The sequence below is a fragment of the Hyperolius riggenbachi genome, chromosome 1 (assembly GCF_040937935.1).
Source record: "Hyperolius riggenbachi isolate aHypRig1 chromosome 1, aHypRig1.pri, whole genome shotgun sequence".
Lineage (NCBI taxonomy): Eukaryota > Metazoa > Chordata > Amphibia > Anura > Hyperoliidae > Hyperolius > Hyperolius riggenbachi.
Window position 1 is genome coordinate 593,885,439 of NC_090646.1, and position 25,211 is coordinate 593,910,649.

General features: G+C 46.5%; 1 protein-coding gene across 1 annotated transcript in view; it reads right to left on the bottom strand.

The window, feature by feature from the left end:
* Positions 1 to 4,342: 4,342 nt before the first annotated feature.
* Positions 4,343 to 25,211, bottom strand: part of LOC137541401 (granzyme A-like) — a 62,866-nt gene continuing 41,997 nt past the window's right edge. The window contains exons 3-5 of the mRNA XM_068262713.1: positions 22,554 to 22,692; positions 18,083 to 18,352; positions 4,343 to 4,498 (exon numbers count right to left, since the gene is read on the bottom strand). Coding sequence (XP_068118814.1) covers positions 4,343 to 4,498; positions 18,083 to 18,352; positions 22,554 to 22,692 — 565 coding nt within the window. The remainder of the gene's footprint in view (positions 4,499 to 18,082; positions 18,353 to 22,553; positions 22,693 to 25,211) is intronic.

Consider the following 25,211-nt stretch of genomic DNA (forward strand, 5'->3'; position numbering starts at 1 on the left):
GGATGCTGATGTCCTTAAAGTGGTGGGCCTGGAACTAGTTAAAACTCATAGATGAGGTGGAAACATGGATAGAAGAACCCTCTCACAGAGGGAAGCGTTATTGATTAGTTGTACGAATGCTATAGGACCCTTGGAGTTCAGTGATCGAAATGACCTTAGTGTCTTCTTGGAGAAGTATTAGGGTGTATGTCCCTTTACATATATACTGATGTTGTCTCTTTGAATTAATATTATGATAGATGGGTTTGTAAAAAGTTTTGCTACACTTTGTATATTTTCGTGCTTCTTCTCTTAATGGGCTACTTTGTTGCCATATTCTGGGCTGACCACTTGGCGTCTTGGGTTCTCTTTCTCTCTATGGTATGCACTTCTTTGCTCTCTATGTCTCATTGACAGTTTAATTGTGCTCTGATCTTCTCACTTTTGGGTCCCCCTGCCCTTTTTTTTAAGCTCCCGTGTATGAAAATCCCCTACGCTGGAGAATGCTTCTGTAAGCTCTGGGGATGCAGTGTAGTAACGACGCGTTGCCAAGGTAATGCACTATGTGACATCCTGTGGCGTTTTGTGCTTTTTGGCATAACAAGCGGGAGATGTAAGCGGACATGACGTATTGCGCTCCAAGATGGAGCGCGCACGGACGTCCAGGTGAGAGGCGTCGGGATTGGACAGTGGGTTGACCCAGGAAGAGGCTAAACAGCATATATGCCGTGAGGTTTCACATGGCGGTGAGCTTTCTCCCTGCCATGGAGTTTGGTCCATGAGGATGCGCATTTAGCATGAAACAATATTGTTGGGCTATTTCTCTTTATAGGTGTGCTGCACGTCAGGATGGTGATGTACACTCACCTAAAGGATTATACTAATACGGTGTTTGACCACCTTTCGTCTTCAGAACTGCCTTAATTCTATGTGGCATTGATTCAGCAAGGTGCTGAAACTGAAAGCATTCTTTAGAAATGTTGGCCCATATTGATATGATAGCATCTTGCAGTTGATGGAGATTTGTGGGATGCACATCTAGGGCACGAAGCTCCCATTCCATCACATCGCAAAGATGCTCTATTGGGTTCAGATCAGGTGACTGTGGGGGCCATTTTAGTACAGTGAACTCATTGTCATGTTCAAGTAGCCAATTTGAAATGATTTGAGCTTTATGACATGGTGCATTATCCTGCTGGAAGTAGCCATCCGAGGATGGGTACCTGGTGGTCATGAAGTGATGGACATGGTCAGAAACAATGCTCAGGTAGCCCGTGGCATTTAAACGATGCACAATTTGTGACATGGTGCATTATCCGACTGAAAGTAGCCATCAGAGGATGAGTACATGGTGGTCATGAAGGGATGGACATGGTCAGAAACAATGCTCAGGTAGCCCGTGGCATGTAAACGATGCACAATTGGCACTAAGGGGCCTAAAGTGTGCCAAGAAAATATCCCCCACACCATTACACCACCAGCCTGCACAGTGGGAACAAGGCATGATGGATCCATGTTCTCATTCTGTTTATTGTGACTCTATCAAGACTCATCAGACCAGGCAACATTTTTCCAGTCTTCAACTGTCCAATTTTGGTGAGCTTGTGCAAATTGTACTCTCTTTTTCCTATTTGTAGTGGAGATGAGTGGTACCCGGGGGGTTCTACTGCTGTTGTAGCCCATCCACCTCAAGGTTGTGCGTGTTGTGGCTTCACAAATGCTTTGCTGCATACCTGATGGGTGCCCCGGGCAGACCCATCATCTCCAGAAGGGGCTTGGTCACCGAGTCCCTTTCCAAGTACCTGGACCATGTTCTTAGACCTCGCTTCATGCAAATCCCTTCATATTTGAAGGATACTATGATTCAGCAGGTAGAAAGCTTGGAATGGCATGAAGGAGATCAGCTCGCAACTATTGATGTGGTAAACCCGTACAACAGGATACCGCAGAAAATGGGTGTAGAGTTGATCCTTGATCTACTCATTGAGTCTGGGCATAAGGACCTCCTGGAAAGTGAGTTCCTGTGTCATTGTTTGACTTTTGTCGTACAACACATTCTAGTGATTCTGATCATTTTAGTGGTACATCCTGATTTGGGGAAGGCCATTGAGCTTTATCTGCTTAAATGTACAGACAAACAGGCTCTGGGACTGGCAAAGTATAAATAAACCAATTTCAAAACACAATTCCTGTAACCCAGAGTATAAGTCACCGAAAGCTACCACTTTGGTCTGGAGTCTTTGCGGCTGTGCATTGTGTCCTGTCAATAACAGGCTCATGGAAGCCAATAGAAAGTTCCTACTGTGATTGACAAGCACAACCCATTCAAGTTTTTTTGTATATAACTGAAACTCCTAGATTTCTCATTGTCTCTCTTTCCATCTTAACTTAGCTGACCTACTTTTTCTGTAGTTTCTCTTTGTTTCATGTAGTCTAGATCAGTTTTCCTAAGGCTGAACCTAGGTCAGTCTCATTGGGCTTGATTCACAAAAGAGTGCTAACTGTTAGCACGGCCGTTTTCTCGCGAATTTTCGCATTGCGCGCTAAACGATAAACGATATTGAATTTTCGCGCTAAACGATAACGGCTTCGCGCGAAAACGCAAATTTTTCGTGCGAAAAGAATATCGATTTCGCGGTAAAATTTGCGTTTGCGCGCAAAAACGTTATCGTTTCACGCGAAAATTCGCAATCGCGCGCAATGCGAAAATTCACGCGAAAACGTCCGTGCTAACAGTTAGCACTCTTTTGTGAATCAAGCCTATACTGTTGACTTATGATTGCAATGTAGCACCCGAATCTGAAATTATATTCATATTGTTGCTTTGCTGATGTAATGAAGAATGCTGACAATATGCACCTTGGATTTCTGATTGAAGTGAATACATTTCCTTAATTGCTTGAAGACATCTATGATCCACATTGATATCTGCTGCAGATGTGTGAATGTCAAGCTGCTAAGTGCAGTCATTTGAATGCTGGTGCCAAACGGTGTTTACCAAGAGCGACCACTTAATCACATTCTTTCAGCTATACTTCAGATCAGGTGTTTTTGTGGCTACACTTGTTATGGGTGTGAAGATCACACTTGTTATATTATTTTTATTTTTTGTTTGTCTGAAGTCCAGGCAGAGACACACAGGAGACTGCAGCACAGCCAGCAGTATGTGTGCCTCTGTCTGTCACTCTGCACAGAAGCTGAACAGAGAGCTGCGGAGTTCCCCCTGTAAAGAACAGTGTTTTACAGTATGCAGCCTTTGTGCATTCCTAGCATTGCACCACCACTCTTGTGTTTTCTGCAGGCACAAGGAGGAGGAAGAGAGAGATGATGGACACAGCAGCACTGCACCCCCTAGTGGTTTGAAGGAGGAGTCACCCATGGCGTATACAATGTATGCATCCATGTAAATACACATTTGCAAGTGCCACTATTATGTTCAGGACCAGATTTCTGGGAAGGCCACAAAGGCCATGGCCTTGGGTAATAAAAAGCAGCAGGGCACAGGACTAGAGGTTACATATCAATGTGTCTGCTTTACTCTGTTCTGCAACATACATCAATTTCATTTATGTAGCAATTTTAGGAGAATATTGAGTCAAAAAATAATTTTTCATTAAGTCGTAGTTTTTGAGAAAATCGATTTTAAAAATGCAAAGAAAAATGGTATTTAAACTGTCGTTTTTCCAAGTTTAAAAAACATTTTTCTTTGCATATTTTAAATCGATTTTCTCAAAGACTATATGTTTTTTTTAGAAAATAATTTTTTTCCCTTGTACCCATTATTCCCTTTAACATAGGTAGCAATTTTGGTGACAATAGCTTTGCTATTTACTGTCAAAGTCGGCACAAAATTACTCAAAAATTACCCAAAAATTAATGCAAAATTACAATCAATTGAATTAACAATTTATAATTACGTATTGCTGTCATTGTGAACATTTAGCATAATCGTAATTAGCTTGGTTACAATCATCACTGATGGATGCCCATCTGTGCTGTGGACTACTGGCATGATAAATCTTTTGCTTACTAAATGATTACTTATTTTCCTGTAAAAATAATAGAAAAAACAAGTACAGGCACAAGGTGACTAAAATGAATGAAGTCCTTTATTCCTTTGCACAGTAAGCTAGAAAAGGCAAGGCACAAAATTGCAGTTGTATTAAAAAGAAGATGGTCCTGAAAAGTAGCCTCACCTACTAGGAGGTTTTTTTTTTTTATGTATTTATGTATTTAATTGTTGCTGCAATCTAACTCTTTTTCCTTCTCCTCTTCCTAGAAAGCTGATTACATTGTGTTTCTGGTAGCAAATAAACGCACAAGCAAGCAATGAAAGCAAACAATTGGCAAAAGCTGCTCATTTTCATTTATTTTCCATTCCTCTTTTAATCCAGTTGACGTTATCTTCATTGAGGAAAGCATATACTGCCGGTTCCACAGGATTTCCACAATATTTTGGGCCAAAAGAAACAACTCCTCGGAGCTGCCCCTGGCAAATCAGAGGTCCTCCAGAATCACCCTTAGGCAAAAAAAAAGAGAAAAGGGAAGAAAAATCAAATCTATATTGATGGTTGTACTAATTGTTGGCCATATGTTTGTTTGCAGCGATATGTTTTCTGGTTAAATGGTAATTAATACAGTATAAAGTAAAAGGCTCCCACAACAAAAAGGCAATGACCAACATACATGATTTATAAACTAAAACAACATAAAGAGGTCTTAAAGGGGCACTATGGCGAAAAAACGTAAAATTTAAAATATGTGCAAACATATACAAATAAGAAGTAAAAATTTTTTCAGAGTAAAATGAGCCATAAATGACTTTTCCCTTATGTTGCTGTCACTTAGGCCCCATTCACTCTTGCGTTTCTGTGCCAAACGGACTAGATGACCGGATTGGATCCGGACCGGATCCGGATCCGATCCGGATTCGGTCCGGTAGCATCAGGTATGTATACGGCTGCGATCCGGATCCGTTTAGTAAAAGTTATAAATAAAACTATATAATTGTTGGGGTCTGGGAGGTCAGCAGAAGGTGCACCTGTAGAATCAGGTCCTCCGCTGTTTAGGCCTCACCTCCACCTCCGACATACTGCCAAACAGCTCCAGCACGTTAGTCACTGCTGCTCCACTCCAGAAATGCTTGGCCCATGTGTCCCCATCCAAAATGGCCGCTAGAATACGCATAGGAAGTGGGGTAGAACGTCAGGTGTTTGTAGCCAGTGTGTTCTGTGCTTTCCGTTTCCCATTGGTTTCTATTTCCGGATGGTGCAGTCAGGCTCCGGTCCGGGTGCGTGGGCCGGATGATCCGGACACGAAAAATAGCGCATGTTGGAAAAGTGTTCGGAGTCCGGATCCGATCCGGCTCTGTTCTGTACGGAACGGACGCATGTGAACGTCCGCATAGACTTTGCATTGCTATGTGGAACGTACGTTCCGTTTGTACAGTATACGGTCCGGACCCGATCAGGCGAATCCGGACAGCGAACGCTAATGTGAACCAGGCCTTACAGTAGGTAGTAGAAATCTGACAGAAGTGACAGGTTTTGGACTAGTCCATCTCTTTATAGGGGGTTCTCAGGGATATATTTATTTACAAAAGCACTTAGTGAATGGCAGTTACTCTGTCCAACTGCTAAAAAACTGTGTAGGGAGCAGGGTATCTCGCCAGCATCATTGTTTAAAGGGATACTGTAGGGGGGTCAGGGGAAAATGAGTTGAACTTACCCGGGGCTTCTAACGTTCTGCCGCAGACATCCTGTGTTGGCGCAGCCACTCACCGATGCTCCGGCCCCGCCTCCGGTTCACTTCTGGAATTTCAGACTTTAAAGTCTGAAAACCACTGCGCCTGCGTTGCCGTGTCCTCGATCCCGCTGATGTCATCAAGAGCACACAGCGCAGGCCCAGTATGGTCTGTGTCTGCGCAGTACACTCCTGGTGACATCAGCGTGAGCGAGGACACGGGCGTGCAGGCGCAGTGGTTTTCTGACTTTAAAGTCAGAAATTCCAGAAGTGAACTGGAGGCGGGGCCGGAGCATCGGTGAGTGGCTGCGCCAACATAGGATGTCTGCGGGGGACCATTAGAAGCCCCGGGTAAGTTCAGCTCATTTTCCCCCGACCCCCCCTACAGTATCCCTTTAAATCCTTTTTCAGGAATATCTTTATAAAGAATAAAAGAATCAATAAAAAGAAGAGCACGTAGGGTGGCACTAGATGCCCTGATAGGCAGCCCCAAGGGGGTAGCAGGAGTTGAAGGCCGTGCCTCCGGATCAACCAGATTCAATTGTAGCAAAACAAGGCAAACAGATATCCGGGCACCAGCCAGCAAAAGTACTGCATACAACTCCTTTATTTCTTCCCCAAGATCCTTGACAGAAAATTGCAAGGACTAACAGCCGTTTCACAGATGAATCTGCTTCTTCAGAGGCAACAATAATGGTGTAGTGGTTAGCTCTCTCGCCTTGCAGCGCTGGGTTCCTGGTTCGAATCCCAGCCAGGGCACTATCTGCAAAGAGTTTGTATGTTCTCTCCGTGTCTGCGTGGGTTTCTTCCGGGCACTCCAGTTTCCTCCCACATTCCAAAAACATACGGATAAGTTAATTGGCTCCCCCTAAAAAAATTGGCCCTAGACTACTGTACTTACACTACATAATATAGACATATGGCAATGGTAGGGATTAGATTGTGAGCTCCTTTGAGGGACAGTTAGTGACAAGATATATATATACACTGTACAGCGCTGCGTAATATGTCGGCGCTATATAAATACTAAATAATAATAATAATAATAATATGCATGTATGTATGTATGTATGTATTTATACATGCACATCAACTGTGGAAGTAATTACGACCAGTAATTGTAATGTCATTTTAATTTCTATTCATAATTATGACTATGAACGTAATGATGGAAATTATTGGCAGTTACGATCACCACTTTATCTGCATTGTTTAAATGGAAAAAAATATGACAGCCTCCATATCTCTTTCAGTTCAGGTGTGCTTTAAAGGGGCACTACAGCAAAAAACGGTAAAATTAAAAATATGTGCAAACATATGCAAATAAGAAGTACATTTTTTCCAGAGTAAAATGAGCCATACATGACTTTTCCCTTATAATGCAGTCACTTACAGTAGGTAGTAGAAATCTGACAGAAGTGACAAGTTTTGGACTAGTCCATCTCTTCATAGGGGATTCTCAGCAAGGCTTCTATTCTTTATAGCAAAACAAGGCAAACAGATATCCGGGCACCAGCCAGCAAAAGTACTGCATACAACTTGTCACAGGAGCCCTAGTGGCTGACCGCACTTAGCCTTCTAAACGGTGCCAGCGCACAGATCGTGCGAACTCTGGTCGCAGTCAATGCGCAGGAACCGTTAAGAATTAGCCGCAGACAACTCAGAAGGGAGCCTGTGAGACACGGGTAATTACAACGTCACCTACTGGTTCAGAGTAAACTGCCACCACCGCGGTTACCATGGGACCGTGGAGCCCACTAACTGACTGACTAGTCCTGCGAATAAAACGGTTAAACACACGGTATTCTGTCTAGCCAACAACAAACAAACAGTAGCGTATCTTCAGAGACCCGGGATCAGTTCTGTGTGTGTGCTGATAAGCAGGGTAGCGGACAGTGAATGACTTGGAGAAAGTCGTTTATTCACGCAATATAAATAATTAATATATACAGACAATTATTAAAATCACAATTATTAAGACAGTAATAGCCAGTATGAAAAATAAAAGGGAGAAAAATACTTAGTTCCTGGAAAGATGTCCTTTTTGTGGGAAAACAGAGTTCTGGGTTTCAATTTGAGTTCAGAGTTCAGACCAGGTGGATGCCAGCATATCCTCAAGCTGGCATCTGATGAGTTCAAGATGTTTCAGTGTGGAGGACACTGAGTTTGGGTCCTCTGCCATTCTTATGCCCCTGCTTCAGTAGGAGGGAGTGAGGGCGGGGAGCCATACACCCCCTTAGAAGATGAGATGAGCCCTCCCCTTATCCTGGGGGCTAGAAATCATATCTACCCATATATGGGCTCTATCTCACCGAACCGTACAGGTCAGGGCAGATTTACCCAGCGCCCTGATACCAGACATGAGGGGTGGGACCCCTGTGGTATCATCAGGGCATTTTCAAACTGCCTAACTGGCAGTCCTTACCTCAGAATGTTCTGAAACTTCCTCAGAACCAGCACCGGGGCTCATGCTACACTTCCCCCACGTTTGGCGAAGCTGCCATCTCAGGAACCCCAGAAATATGACAGATCTGGGAAGTTATGGATTATGCTATGAGACTCAGGTTTATTCAGGATGTAAAATACCAAAGAAAAGAGAATTGGCTCTTGGGTGCATGAGAAGGATGAAAAACCTTTTAATAACATGTATCAAAAATGAGCAAACACATTACAAATATACAAATGACAAAAATACAAAAACCCCCACAAATACCCCATAAAATTCTCCTCACAAACCCTTCAAAAATGAGTTAGGGGCTGCAGTCCCCCATGTTGGAATACACTCAACAAAAGCTTGGTGGTGGTCCCACTGTAGTGAGCAGCTGAGAGGGCCGCCAAGGTGAAAGTCCAGTAGATAAAAGGCAATACAGAGCAGTCAGTATAAGCACAGCTTCTGATTAATGTTCCTGAGGTTGGTAACAAGCACAAATAAGCGAGTTTAAAGGCAGCATCCACAGCAAGGGCACAAGCAAGCTTGTAAGCTGGAAGTAAAAATGGCAACAAGCACATTGGTAGCATGCAGTGTGGTTAGATGGCAAGCGATGAGCACATGCAAGCAAAACAGTCCCCCAATCGCAGGGCATGTAACAATGGGACACAAGACAAAAGTCTTTTCCCAAAGTAGACTCAGGGAATGACAGAAACACAAAATCACCCACTCGCAGGGCACATGAAATCTTCCAGCCACCTGTGAGCGTAAAAAGCAGTTCTCATATAGTTACCACACTGAAATGGTGAAATCCGGAGCCAGTGTGCGTGCCAGCAAAGTTTCTTTGTGTGGCCATGCAGTTGCCCCAAAGCCAAGAGGCTGGATGTCCGTGGGACCAGAAGAACCAGCAAATGTCAAATGGAGGAGGGATGGAGGAGAACATCCGCGCTGTCAGGAAAAGCCTGACATGTTTCGCCGCATCTTGCGGCCTTATCAAAGGCAAACAGCGTGGTAATAGTATGGACGCCATGACGGCGTCCATTAATACCGAATGCACCCGTGCGGCCCGCCCCACCGCCCGCCCAGAGCCGTGCGCGTCCCCGCCACACGCCCACCAACCGGCCGGCGTATGGGCGGCCCCCATGTGGAGCGCGGATGCGCTCCAGCAATGCGTCACAGGCGGGCGCCGACCGGCGCCCATCAAATGACACACCTGGAAAACATCCAATGGGGAGGACGGGCAGGCCGGGCAGAGGGCAGGGCGGACCCCACAGGCGCACCCGGCAAATAACCATCAATGCATTATATAAAGAAGATAATAAACAAAAATATATATATATATATAAGTGAAAAGCAACAAACATATATATATGTGAAAAGTATAAAAAATAAAAAACAAACAAGGAGCAAATGCAGGGAGCAAGGCCCCTGTAGATGTAAATGAGAACACGCGACCCGTAGTCGTGAGCCCGGACGTCCCAGTCCAAGAAATTTGGGGCGCCGGGCATCAAGACACGGGGCACATATTCAACAGACACATGTATATGTATACATACTTATAAATCAAAAATAAATAAAAAAGGAAGAGGTGGAGAGAGACCCGCCCCAAATACTAATATAGAATAATACACAAGTGGGTATAATCGCACCCGCGTATGATAATTGACCCGCAAAAACAAAGAGCCACCTGTGGGAGGAGAGAAGTGAGCAGCAGGGGGGGAGGAGAGGTGTGGGACAAGGGACAGGAAAGGGGGAGGGAGGAAAGGGAGAGGGGGAGGGGGAGAAAAGGAGGGGGGGGGAAAGGGGGGGGCACCCCAGCGCGTGTCCCCGATGCATGCACGGGAAAAACCCAAACAGGCCAAGGGGAGGACAGGGGGAGGAAGAAAGGAACAAGGGGAGGAAGGGAAACAGGAAAGGAGAGGGGAGGGGGAGGAAGAGGGGGGACAAAAGAGGGAGAAGGAGGGGAGGGGGAAAAGAGAGGAGAAGGACCAGGACTCAGTCCTACGACCCTAAACCGGCAGAAATACCCGGTAGTTAATGCTGTCATTTAAACCCTTCGGTTCAGTGGCTTTAAGATCAAAAATCCAACGGGACTCTAGTTGTAGAAGGGCTCTGTCAATGTCACCACCTCTAGGGTGGACATGGACCCTGTCCAGACCTATGAATCTAATAAAGCTGGGATCACCTCTATGCTCCAAATGGACGTGTCTGGAAATGGGGGATTTAAAGTTGCAATTTGCGACATCCCCCACATGATTTTTAATTCTTTCCTTAAAGGCTCTCGATGTTTTGCCGACATAAAAACTGCCGCATTTGCAGTACATCAGGTAAACAACCCCCACGGTGTTGCAATTAACAAAGTGTTTTAAATTCCATTGACGTCCATTGGGCAGAGTGATATTCTTACCTATCTGTAAATAGCGACAGTAAACGCACCCACCACAACTATAGGTCCCCGTGACAATACAATGTTTCTGGGGGCCATTTTTCCCCCAGAAATGGCTGGATGTGACATGATTTTGCAGAGTTCTACTGCGTTTAAAAGTCACCTGAGGGACCGGTGATACAAAGTCCCTTACCACTCTGTCATTTGTCAACACATGCCAGTGTCGGCGGAGTATCCTGTCAACCTCACTGTTTTGATCGCTGTATCGGGTTATTAAACGTGTATTGTTACTGCTTAGAGTGTCTTTGTCTTTTTTAGTAAGGAGAGTCGTACGATCCGACATCTTCGCCCGTTTGTAGGCTTTTTTTAGCCAACGATCCTTGTAGCCTCTTTCTCTAAAGCGAGAACGTAATAACTTAGCTTCCTTCTCAAAAGTGATTTCATCGCTGCAATTCCGGCGTGCCCTCAAGTATTGACCCATGGGAATCCCACGAATCGTATGGATAGGATGTGCACTATCGGCATGAAGGTATGCATTGGTCGCTGTAGGTTTGCGATACAGATTGGTTGACAGGAATCCATCCGACCCGACACTAATCATGAGATCCAAAAAGGCCACAGAGTGTTCATTGTATTCCATGGTAAATTTCAAATTCCAGTTATTGTCATTCAAAATGGCTACAAATTCATTCAGTAGCTCCACGCCACCCGTCCAAAACATAAGCACATCGTCTATGTACCTGTGCCACGCCACAATGTGGCACAGGTACACGACGAGGGCATCACTGCCAAAAAGATGGCGTTCCCAATCCCCCAGGTACAGGTTCGCCAATGAGGGGGCGCAGGTGGTCCCCATCGCGGCCCCCTGCACCTGGAGGTAGTGGACGCCATCAAACATGAACACATTGTTCTGTAAAATAAATGTCAAAAGATCAAGAATGAACAGGTTGTGGGGGATCTCACCCACATCCATTTCAGAGAGAAATTTACCCACAACCTCAACACCCCTCTCCTGTGGGATGCTGGAGTAGAGGGCCTCCACGTCCAGGGTCACCAGACAACACCCGGCCGGTAACTGCAAACCCTCAAGAATGCCTAGAAGGTGCAGGGTATCACGAACATATGAGGGTAGTCGATGAACATGTGGCTGTAGATGTTTATCCACATAAACACTTATCCGTTCAGTTAGTGACCCATTGCCGGAGACGATGGGTCGTCCCGGTGGTCTAGCGAGGTTCTTATGCACCTTAGGCAGGGCATAAAAAGTGGGTGTGGTTGGATTCTCCACTTTAAGAGTGGAACCGACCTCTGCCGTGATGACACCCCGGTTTATTCAGGATGTGTTCTAGCTGCTAACTTCCCTTTGATCTTTACCAGTGAGCAAGGTGTCAAGACCTCCCGGAGATTTGTAGCCTGCCTGGCTGCACCTAGGCATCCTGATCACCCCTTGGTTAATTAACATCTACATGAGATCAGCTAGGTGTCACCTTATACCTGATGGATGGGCCATCCGCACAGCTTGAAGCCAGGGGCTCTCTGGGCCCAGGCTCATTAGCATATCAAAAGAGCCATCCAGCCTTTAGGATGGTGCTCTCTCTGCTAAGAAAAGGACTTCAGCTCCCCCTACACACTCAACCCAGATTGTATCGATTTGAAGCGCAATCGATGCAGGGAATCGAGTGCGATCGCTTTTTCTTCACGGGCGGTTACAGGACGCGCCTGCGGCCCTGCAACCGTCCGTGACAGCCCTCCCTGGGGAGAAGGCAGATAGACATTCATCAGCAAGATGTGTGTCGTTGCCGCTAGCCTGCGAGATCTGATCTAGTTCCCCGTTGGCGTTCTGGGGTCGGCTGCCCGCTGCGTGTCGGCCAACCTGGCTGACGGGTCTCGGGTTGCCGGTGCGGCGGGAAAACCTATTGGAGCCTGTGGCTCGGTTCCCCTGGACTGGGCGCGGTCTGCTACCCTCAGAGTTGACCCGACATGGACCATTCTGGACAGGGCGTTTGCGCCACTGCAGTCGGACGTGGTGTCTGCCGGGACTGCTGACAACGGGCAGTGGGTTGGTTAGGTCAACAGCCAGCCCACGCAGGGTTCCCCTGCTAAGTGGCTGTGGACCTAAGGGAACCCCGCGGGGATCCCTGGACCTTCCCAGCTCCTGACAGACGGCACATGCTCTGCAGTAGTTTGCTACATCCCTGTTCATCCGGGGCCAATAAAACTGTTTCCGAATACCGGCAAGTGTCTTGCGGACCCCTGAGTGCCCTGTCAGAGGATTACCATGTGCGGATTTCAGCACATGTCCCCTGAACGCACTCGGGACCACAAGCCATTTGGTATTCGCGTGGGATCTACCTGTAGGGGGCTGTACAGACTCACTGTACAGTCTCCCACCTTCCCAGTACACCTTGAAAGTGGCCCCGTCTGCGAGGGGCTCAGCGGCTTGCTGCCTGAGCACCTCCAGGCTTGGGTCACTTTGTAGTGCGGCTGAGAATACGGCGCTGTCAGTTTCAGCCAACTGGCTCATGTCACACGAGGGCAGCGGCTGAAAGGTCTCATCCCTGCGGTCAGAGGAGGGGGAGGAGGCCGGAACCCCCTCCACCTGTTCTGAGCTCGGGTTCTGAGCAGTGCAGCTGCGCAGTACTGCTAGCACAGGTACACTGTCAGAATGGCACAGACGGACATTACTCAAATCATCATTGCATGCAGTAATGACATTGACAGGTATAGACATTTTTTTCATTACAGACAGGTTGTACAGTAAACTCAGGTACAGTTACAGCATCATCACAACAGACAGTCTGTACATCAAACTCAGGTGCCTTGGAAGCAGGCACTATTGAACCTGGTACCCTTGAACTGGGCACATTCAACCCACCTCCCCCTGGTGCTCCCCCAAGTGTATAAAGTACCTGGTGGTGGGTGGAGAGTCCGTCTCCTTCCGTGAGCGACAAGGCGGTCGTGGCAGGTTCATAGTAGGACACAAGCTTGCCCAAATCAGTCCCCAGCAACACAGGGACTGGGAGATCCTTCATAACCCCAACAACCCTTTCTTGGATTCCTCCCACTCCCCAATCCAGCTTCACTGTCGCGTGGGCTATGTGAAAAAGGGTGCCCTCTACTCCAGTAAGGGCAAGGGATCGGCTGGAGCTGATGCTCTCCTTTGGCACAAGATGTGAGTGAACTAACGTGATGTCAGCTCCGGTGTCTCGAAATCCGGTGACAACTTTGCCGTTCACTCTAACAAGTTGCTGCTGGTCGGTTCGGTCGCGGATTTCCTTTCCGCGGGCAAACAGGACAAAATCTGATGATCCAGGCTGTGGTTCGCTGGCGGGCTGCCTCTGCTGTGGGTGAGGTGCAGGTGATGCAGATGATCCAGGTGCTGGTGGTGTCTGTCTCCGCTCCGGACAGTCGAATTTCATGTGTCCGGGCTGGCGGCAGTAGTGACATGTGACTACTCCAGGCGCTGCAGGCCTGGGTGCAGCAGCTGCGCTGGGTGGCCTCTGTGGCGGACGGCTCACAGGGGCAGGAGGGTCTGCCGAGGTATTGGGCTGACCTCCTCTCCAGCTGGATGGGACAGTTCTGCGGGTATCAGCCACCCGGGTAGTTGCAAAAGTCTCAGCAAGGTCTGCAGCGACAGTTGCTGAAGCCGGCCTGCGTTCTAGCACAAACTGGCGTACATCAGCAGGGCAAATGTTCAGAAATTGTTCCAGGACTATCAAGTCCTCCAGGACATCATAAGACCCTTTGGTGAGGCCTAGTGTCCACTGGCGGAGTGTGGTGAGCAAGCTGCTGGCCACATCTCGGTACAAATCAGAAGGCTTTTTCTGCCAGGCCCTGAACTTTTTCCGATAGGCTTCTGGCGTCAGCTGGTACTTAGTAATGATAGCGTCTTTTATAGCAGCATAATCATTATCCTTCTCCGCAGGCAATTCTGCGAAGGCATCAAGCGCTTTGTAGCGCAGCAAAGATGTCAGATGTCTGGCCCACTGGTCTTGGGACAGACGATACTGACGGCATGCTTTTTCAAAAGACCGCAAAAACAAGTCAATGTCTGTGTCTTTTTCAATATTAGCAAATTTAAATTTTGCACTTACGGGTGGTGCAGCTCCTTCAGCAGGGAGACTGGGCGGTGAACTCCGGCTGGCCTGTTGCACTTTTGCCATGTTTAGCTCATGCTGTCGTTGGCGCTCCCGTTCTCGCTCAGCGGCATCCCTCTCCGCGTGGCGTTCAGCAGCAGCAGCAGCAGCAGCTTGCCGCTCCCGTTCCTCCCGCATTTGGCGCTCTTCACGCATGTACTGCAGGTACTTGTCCAGGTCAGTGTCCATCAGCTTTTGTAATGCCTGCTGCATTAGCGGATCAGTACAAACGGACAGTCCAGTACTGGCCGGTTCCAGGCGAGTACTTTCAGAAACTCTGGGATTGGGGTCCACACTGACATTCTCCTGCGTAACTGTTGATGCAGGGCCCTCAGGATGCACAACCTCTGTACGGTCAGGAGTCTCAGTCTCTGGTTCCCCTTGCCTTGAGTCAGATGGGTCAGCGTCTACCTCAGCAGACACATCCAGCTCCTGCAGTTGCTGGGTATCCCATTGAAACAATTCCGTTACCAGGTCCCCTTGTTTCTTGCGGCCGACATCAATGCCTCTCTCTTGGCAAAGATTTTGCAGGTCCGCCAGGCACATTTTCTTGTAGTTCCCGGACATTTCCACGCCAAATAAAATAAAACTTTTGGGGAGGGGTACTGGCTACACAGTCTCTCTGTATATATAAAAAATATATTGCCTTCCAGCTACACCAACGAATTAGTTCGTTTCTCGATAGCGCTAGCGCTATCGCAGATACTTTCAGCACAACACAGGTCCCAACCGCTGCCTAACACTGTCACAGGAGCCCTAGTGGCTGACCGCACTTAGCCTTCTAAACGGTGCCAGCGCACAGATCGTGCGAACTCTGGTCGCAGTCAATGCGCAGGAACCGTTAAGAATTAGCCGCAGACAACTCAGAAGGGAGCCTGTGAGACACGGGTAATTACAACGTCACCTACTGGTTCAGAGTAAACTGCCACCACCGCGGTTACCATGGGACCGTGGAGCCCACTAACTGACTGACTAGTCCTGCGAATAAAATGGTTAAACACACGGTATTTTGTCTAGCCAACAACAAACAAACAGTAGCGTATCTTCAGAGACCCGGGATCAGTTCTGTGTGTGTGCTGATAAGCAGGGTAGCAGACAGTGAATGACTTGGAGAAAGTCGTTTATTCACGCAATATAAATAATTAATATATACAGACAATTATTAAAATCACAATTATTAAGACAGTAATAGCCAGTATGAAAAATAAAAGGGAGAAAAATACTTAGTTCCTGGAAAGATGTCCTTTTTGTGGGAAAACAGAGTTCTGGGTTTCAATTTGAGTTCAGAGTTCAGACCAGGTGGATGCCAGCATATCCTCAAGCTGGCATCTGATGAGTTCAAGATGTTTCAGTGTGGAGGACACTGAGTTTGGGTCCTCTGCCATTCTTATGCCCCTGCTTCAGTAGAAGGGAGTGAGGGCGGGGAGCCATACAACCCCTTAGAAGATGAGATAAGCCCTCCCCTTATCCTGGGGGCTAGAAATCATATCTACCCATATATGGGCTCTATCTCACCGAACCGTACAGGTCAGGGCAGATTTACCCAGCGCCCTGATACCAGACATGAGGGGTGGGACCCCTGTGGTATCATCAGGGCATTTTCAAACTGCCTAACTGGCAGTCCTTACCTCAGAATGTTCTAAAACTTCCTCAGAACCAGCACCGGGGCTCATGCTACACTTCCCCCACGTTTGGCGAAGCTGCCATCTCAGGAACCCCAGAAATATGACAGATCTGGGAAGTTATGGATTATGCTATGAGACTCAGGTTTATTCAGGATGTGTTCTAGCTGCTAACTTCCCTTTGATCTTTACCAGTGAGCAAGGTGTCAAGACCTCCCGGAGATTTGTAGCCTGCCTGGCTGCACCTAGGCATCCTGATCACCCCTTGGTTAATTAACATCTACATGAGATCAGCTAGGTGTCACCTTATACCTGATGGATGGGCCATCCGCACAGCTTGAAGCCAGGGGCTCTCTGGGCCCAGGCTCATTAGCATATCAAAAGAGCCATCCAGCCTTTAGGATGGTGCTCTCTCTGCTAAGAAAAGGACTTCAGCTCCCCCTACACACTCAACCCAGATTGTATCGATTTGAAGCGCAATCGATGCAGGGAATCGAGTGCGATCGCTTTTTCTTCACGGGCGGTTACAGGACGCGCCTGCGGCCCTGCAACCGTCCGTGACACAACTCCTTTATTTCTTCCCCAAGACCCCTGACAGAAAATTGCAAGGCCTAACAGCCGTTTCACAGATGAATTGTTAGCCAAAGGAGGGTGTTAGCTTTAGTAAATAATGTGTGCACAGAATTAGTACATAATTTGCATCTGTTTTGCATTCAAGGCATGTATTTAGCCCCAGTGGGGCTCTGCAATGCCTCTGTTGGTTTTCATTTCAGGTGCAGCCTTTAGCACTGTCATTTGTCTATCTGTCCAATTATTTGCTGTAAAAAGAATAAGGAGATAGCACACCACAGGCTTCTGCTAAACAGAAATATAGCTAGAGCAATCACACACCAGGTTTCAGTTGTGTGCCCTTTACCACCACCAAAACATGTAGTGGGATTGTTATATTGATGTTTAGCAGAAGTCTGTGGTGTGCCTTCTCCTTACTCTCTCTATAGTGTAGAGTGGATTGTGTGGTGTGCTATGCTGAGGATTCTTGCTCCGGTGCTGAGGATTCTTGCCTCAGTAATAACCACAAAATAGTGGTGTTTGTCTTTGCCAAGGCTTTCTGGCCTGCATTGTTTCCAGTCTACTTAGATCATCTATCTGGGGATACTTGGTTACTTATACCTTCTGTCCAGGGAGTACCTGGCCTCAGGGCCGAATTTCTGGAAATGTCACATAAGCCCGGGTCTTGGGCACCTGAACATGAAAGAGAGGTTGCTACATATGAAAGAGGAGGCTGAAAATTGGAAGAGGGAGCTGCACATGGAAAGGGGGAGTGCAGCTGCACATAAAAGGGGAGCCACAACATAGTTGGCCTAGTGGGACAAAAAGTATAAATCCGGCCTTGCCTGACCTCCTTAATTCTTTTATCTGAGGACACAGGGCTACTTAAGTCCTGTATATCAGGTGTATCTAGCTACATAATTATTTTATCTAGGAGCACATGATGACAGCCATCTGCCATATTCTTTTATCTGGGGATGTTGGGAGCTCTGGAGGGAGCCTTTCAGTCTCAGCCTCTAGTGCTGGTGGACCTCGTCCCAGCTGTAGATACTGCCCACATTGCCCACTATCGAGTCTTATCATGAAACAGATCTAAAAATGAATGGTGAGTTAATATTCTGCCTTAAGGAAATATATTTGCCTGAATATGCAGCCAAACTAAATAAAAACAGATTACTGTAATACTGATAAAGCTAGTTTTAGGAATATTCCCAGATAAACAGAAGTATTTTATACTTACATTGCAAGTATCTTTTCCTTCTGCGGCATCCAGAGTGCACATCATATTTTTGGTGATACCTTGAGCTTGAGGTTTCCACATTGCAGCACATTTCTGTCTACTTATAACAGGCAGGCTGACTTCCAATAGCTTGTCTGAATCGCTGCCTGGCTCATTCCTGGTTCTGCCCCACCCTGCCGATTCACAGATGGTCCCAGGTTCCACATCACTGAATGTTGTTGGCAGTTCCAGAGGCTTCACAACATTGCTCAACTGTGCTTTGCCAGAAAGCTGAAAGAAGAAGTTTTGAAGTTTTAAAGACCTGGCTCAGGCAACAAGTCAAATCGTTCTGATAACTCCTAATCACAGTTATGGAAAAATCAGAGAAATGGCACAGGTCCCAATGTATACATACTACTATTTTGGAATTATAGTAGTGCCTGTGCTGCACTTAGAGTTGAGCCGAAATTTTTGTAATTTCGCATTACTATAATTACGCATGCGAAATTTGCGATTACGATGCGAAATTGCGGTAGCGTAATTGCCATTAAAATCGTAATTGAAAATACCGTAAGCGTAATTTTCAACGCGTAATTTCGCGTTTCGTTCATGCCGTAATTTCGCATTAAACGCTACCGTAATTTCGCGTTAAACCGTAACGCTCCGTATAATATAAAAAAGCCGACGACTTTAAGGGTTAATAGCAAAGCCCCCTTAAATGCTAAGAGCCTCAAATTTGGAGAATATATTAAGGAGATCAGGAGGAATAAGAGGACATTTTTTTTTTCAAAAAGACCTTATAGTTTTTGAGAAAATCGATGTTAAAGTTTCAAAGTAAAAATGTATACATTTAAAAACCCGCCAACTTTAACGGTTAATAGCAAAGCCTGCTTAAAGTTTACTAACACCAAATTCCCAGGGTATATTAAGGGGATCAGTGGGAATAAGAGGAAAAACATTTTTTCAAAAAGACTTTATAGTTTTTGAGAAATTCGATTTTTAAGTTTCAAGGGCAAAAATGTCTTTTAAATGCGGAAAATGTCAGTTTTTTTTGCACAGGTAACAATAGTGTATTATTTTCATAGATTCCCCCAAGTGGGAAGAGTTTTACTTACTTCATTCTGAGTGTGGGAAATATAAAAAAAAAAACGACGTGGGGTCCCCCCTCCCAGACCCCTTTAACCCCTTGTCCCCCATGCAGGCTGGAATAGCCAGAATGAGGAGCACCGGCCGCGTGGGGCTCCGCACCCTGACTATACCAGCCCGCATGGTCCATGGATTGGGGGGTCTCGGAAGGGGAGGGGCAGCCAAGCTTTCCCCTCCCCCTCCGAGCCCTTGTCCAATCCAAGGACAAGGGGCTCTTCTCCACCTCTGATGGGCGGTGGAGGTGGAGGCCGCGATTTCCTGGGGGGGGGGGGTTCATGGTGGAATCTGGGAGTCCCCTTTAAAAAGGGGTCCCACAGATGCCCACCCCCCCCTCCCAGGAGAAATGAGTATAGAGGTACTTGTACCCCTTACCCATTTCCTTTAAGAGTTAAAAGTAAATAAACACACAAACACTTAGAAAAAGTATTTTAATTGAACAAAAAACACAACCACGAAAAAAGTCCTTTAATATTCTTAATTAACCATTAATACTTACCTGTCCCTTTAAATAAATGATCTCTCGCAATATCCTCGGAAATGTTCTATAAGTTACAATGTAACAAAGTTATTACAATGTAACAACTTTGTTACATTGTAACTACGCCGCACCCGACGCCACTCGCCGCTCAGCCGCCTCACACGTGTCCGTGCTGCACGGACCCGACAGAGCTCTGAGCTATATAGCTCAGAGCTCTCTAAGCATCTTTGTATTTGGGCTCCAAGGAGCCCCATTGGTCCTTAGCAGACCAATGGGGTTCCTTCTGATTTGAAGGAACCCCATTGGTCTGCTAAGAACCAATGGGGCTCCTTGGAGCCCAAATACAAAGATGCTTAGAGAGCTCTGCCTCTGAGCTATATAGCTCAGAGCTCTGTCGGGTCCGGACTCCGTGCAGGACGCTAAGTTCCCGCCGGCTCCACTGCCCTCCCCGCCTCTCCCACATGTCAACCACATATCACCCACATGTGGGTGACATGTGGGTGACAGATGTGGGCGGGGTGGACAGCGGGGGCCAGCGGGGACTTAGCGTCCTGCACGGACGCGTATGCGGCGGCTGAGCGGCGAGTGACGTCGGGTGCGGCGTAGTTACAATGTAACAAAGTGGTTACATTGTAATAACTTTGTTACATTGTAACTGATAGAACATTTCCGAGGATATTGCGAGGGATCATTTATTTAAAGGGACAGGTAAGTATTATTGGTTAATTAAGAATATTAAAGGACTTTTTTCGTGGTTATGTTTTTTGTTCAATTAAAATACTTTTTCTAAGTGTTTGTGTGTTTATTTACTTTTAACTCTTAAAGGAAATGGGTAAGGGGTACAAGTACCTCTACACTCATTTCTCCTGGGAGGGGGGGTGGGCATCTGGGGGACCCCTTTTTAAAGGGGACTCCCAGATTCCACCATGAACCCCCCCCCCAGGAAATCGCGGCCTCCACCGCCCATCGGAGGTGGAGAAGAGCCCCTTGCCCTTGGAATGGACAAGGGCTCGGAGGGGGAGGGGAAAGCTTGGCTGCCCCTCCCCTTCCGAGACCCCCCAATCCATGGACCATGCGGGCTGGTATAGTCAGGGTGCGGAGCCCCACGCGGCCGGTGCTCCGCATTCTGGCTATCCCAGCCTGCATGGGGGACAAGGGGTTAAAGATGTCTGGGAGGAGGGACCCCATGTCGTTTTTTTTTATATTTCCCACACTCAGAACGAAGTAAGTAAAACTCTTCCCACTTGGGGGAATCTATGAAAATAATACACTATTGTTACCTGTGCAAAAAAAACCTGCCATTTTCCGCATTTAAAAGACATTTTTGCCCTTGAAACTTAAAAATCGATTTTCTCAAAAACTATAAGGTCTTTTTGAAAAAAAAAAAATTCCTCTTATTCCCACTGATCCCCTTAATATACCCTAGGAATTTGGTGTTCCTAAACTTTAAGCAGGCTTTGCTATTAACCGTTAAAGTCGGCGGGTTTTTAAATGTATACATTTTTACTTTGAAACTTTAACATCGATTTTCTCAAAAACTATAAGGTCTTTTTGAAAAAAAAAAATTTTCCTCTTATTCCTCCTGATCTCCTTAATATATTCTCCAAATTTGAGGCTCTTAGCATTTAAGGGGGCTTTGCTATTAACCCTTAAAGTCGGCGGCTACCTAACATTGATCCATGCGTCAACTTTTCCGCTTGGGAGCATGGCCATACGCATTAATTTCGTAATACCCACTGTAAGGTGAAAATTACGTGAAAAATTACGCTTACGCGAAATTTCGCGAAATCCTTCTTCATTACAATTATGTACTTACAGCCATGATCGTAATTACACTAATTACGCGAAATTTCGCGAAATCGTAATTACGTCATTACGCTCATCTCTAGCTGCACTAGCCTGGAACTAGTTTTAATAAAAATATATTAGTTATATTCAAACATTTCTTTTATTTTGGAGGACAATGCAATAAAATGTATTAGTGCGCTAAATCCCATCTCCAGGTTTGAGCAAGTTTGCCGTCTCCTCCTACCCTCCAACAAACTCAAAGCTAATCCCAAGAATCTGCCTTTTATTATACAGTGGCCCAGCCTCATATGAGTGTCACATCCTTTCCCTTTGACTCTATTTGGAAGGGAGACATGGATGGAACTAAGGCCCGATTCACATCTGCGTTTTTTTCCAGAGCCGGTTTAATGTCTGATTGCGCTGCCCGGAAGCTCCCTTCCACACTGAGTAGCACGCATGCTCAGTGTGAAGTGAATTATACTGCTGATGGTAAAATAATAAATATCTCCGCTTCCACACATCCTACACTCACCAAATTTTCAGGGTACGGAGAGGATCCCCCGAACGACCTCTATGCCAAATTGCAGCCCCCGAGCCCCCGCTGGTTCAGGAGATAGATTAGAGAAACCTATCTCGGGAACCAATGCGTCTCGGGGGCTGCAATTTGGCATAGAGGTAGTTCGGGGGGTCCCCTCCCTACCCTAAAAATTTGGGGGGTATAGGATGTGAAGCAGCAGAGATATTTAGTATTTTACCATCAGCAGCATAATTAAATAGGAACTGTGGCCGCACAGTCTCCTACTGCGCATGCGGTGCAGCGCAAATCCAAAGGCAGCGTAATCAGACACAACACCGGCTAGCAGATGCTTGTCCTGAAGCATCACATGAGGCAACCAGCCCTGGGAAATTTTGCCCTGAACTGTGTGTTATGTTCATGCTTACTTCAAGATTTCTAATCAGATAAGGATATCTTTACTTACTCCAAACACAGAGATCCTAGTGCAGTGGCAGTTTCAGGAGAAGTATTGAAGAGTACTTGTGCGGTATTCGTCTTGCCCTGTTTGAGATTAGTGTACGTACCTGTACAAGCTGGACATCATTATCATTTGTTAGTGCATTATAGTGATGTTTACGCCACTTTAACACCTTGAAAATCTGGACATCTTTATTTACTTTGCTTAGGGTGTGGAGCCCCAATCCGATTATCGTGGAAGAATTACTAAAGAAAAAGGAAAGTCATGTAAATTGATGTCTTTAACCAGCTTTCAGAGCAGTGACAGTATATTTATGCCCCTTGAGACTTCAGCTTAGCACACACACGTCTTTTGGCGGTGCACCAGTTACTTACTGTGAGCTACTATAGCTGTAATTAACATTACGGCCAATGGCAGTGCGCCCAAATTTTCTGTACCGTTTAAGCCTGTCTTGGACAAAAGACTAGTGTTGATCGAACAGTGTTCGCCACTGTTCGTTATTCCCCGAATAATGCGGTGTTCGGGTTCGGCTCGAGCCCAGCCGAGCACCGCATGGTGCTTGGCCACGCTTTTCGGTCTCCTCCCCTCGCTTATTGGCGCCTTTGAGGCAGCCAATAAGCGGCGACGATGCTTTTTCAACAGCTATAGTCATACAGCCTAGCTGGCTGTGACCATAGCTGTGATTGGTCAAGTGTTAGGGTATATAAATACCCGAACACGCTTCTCACTCCACCATTAGCATTGGGGTTTAGCTTGGGGTAGGTAGGGACTAGGATGGGAGACAGAGCTAGCGCCAGCCAGGCCAGCCACAGTGCCCCAGACTCACCACTGGCATCAGCAGCCACAGTGCCCCAGCCTCACCACTGCCAGCAGCAGCCATAGAGGCCCAGCCTCACCACTGCCAGCAGCAGCAGCCACAGAGCCCCTGCCTCACCACTTTGAGTGCCAGCCGGGATCAGTTGTGCCCATCCAAAAAACACACTTTATAGCATTGTACTGTTGCTTATGTTGGTGCCAAAAAAACAGTACTTTGCCAGCTGGGATCAGTTGTGCCCATCCAAAAAACACACTTTATAGCATTGTACTGCTGCTTATATTGGTGCCAAAAAAAACAGTACTTTGCCAGCTGGGATCAGTTGTGCCCATGCAAAAAAAGCACTTTATAGAATTGTACTGTTGCTTATATTGGTGCCAAAAAAAACAGAACTTTCAGTGCCAGCTGGGATCAGTTGTGCCCATCCTAAAAAACACAGTTTATTGATTTTTACTCTTTGGTTATTGTTGCCAAAAAACAGTACTTTCAGTGCCAGCTGGGATCAGTTGTGCCCATCTAAAACACAGTTTATTGATTTTTACTCTTTGTGCAATGATCTGCTCTTCTGTCTGCACAGGCAGGCAGCTTTTTGACCAGGTTTTTTAGGTCTGTATGCTGCAGGTACCTGGAAAGGAGACCTGTCTTCATTCTGCAAGTTTCAGCGCTGCTGTTCTGCTGAGGGATTTAGCATCCACTTGTCATGCAAATTGCTTATCTGCTTCCTTTGAAGGCTAGCAGTATAAATACCATTTCCTCCCAGAATTCCCTGCTGGTCATAAAGATTTGGCTCTGCTGGACTTACCTTGAGTTTCAGCCCCTCTGCTGATTGTTTGCGAATATTCTAGTGTAGTTAATTATTGTGGAGTGCATCTTGCATTCTCTATAGTGCAGTCAGGCTTTGTAATATTTGTACTGTTTATTCATGTGCTGTTTTTGTCTGGTCCCTGTGATTGTACTGTCGCCTGCGGCGGCTGTCAGTAAATCGTTTGGTCTCGTTCCTAGATCGCATTCGCCCTGGCGGTAGAGGTGGTGGATCTCCTTTGTCTGTCTTGGAGTATAACCTTAGCTGCGGTTGCTACTGGTTACTCCTTTAGTCTGTCTTGTCCAGCACGAACGCTTGCTGTTGTCTGGTGGGAGGCAACCGATTAGCAAGCGTTCGCGCTATTTGTCTGTCGCCATTGTCAGGTTCATGTGTTAGTTAGGGTTGGTACGTTTTGTCACTGTTGCGCTTTTCGTGCGGTGACCGTACAGTTAACGCGCTTGTCTCTGTTGCGCATATCGTGCGGGGACCGCGTTTAGGTAGTTCGTTTGTTATTTTATTTGACGTTCAGATTGTGGTTCTTTGCTGTGTCTTCCCTACTCAGCCACGCTCTGTCTTATTTAGTCTTGTGTCTCTATTAGCAATTGCCATTCTTGCGATTGCTTTCTCAGTTTGGTTTTCGCTGTTGTATGTCAACTGTCGCCGGGTGGCGACTGGATTGGTGGACATACATACATTCTGTCTCTGTGCTCACTCTCCCTCTAGGGGCTATCTTGCCCTGTATTGCTTCACCTCGTACAATTTCCATCTGGCATCTTTGGCAGTGCAGAGGGTTTATTCCTCTGCACTCCACAGTGACATTTGCTGGTGGGAATTCCTCTCTACAGGTGCATTGCACCAAAGCTGGGTTCTGTTATTTAAACGCTTGTGGAGGATTTCCGTAGTGTCGGCGCACATCTTGTGCGCTGACCACAGAGATAATTCCCCATTCGTTACACTTTGGTTATTGTTGCCAAAAAAACAGTACTTTCAGTGCCAGCTGGGAACAGTTGTGCCCAAAAAAATACAGTTTATTAATTTTTACTCTTTGGTTATTGTTGCCAAAAAACAGTACTTTCAGTGCCAGCTGGGATCAGTTGTGCCCATCCAAAAACACAATTTATTGATTTTTACTCTGGTTATTGTTGCCA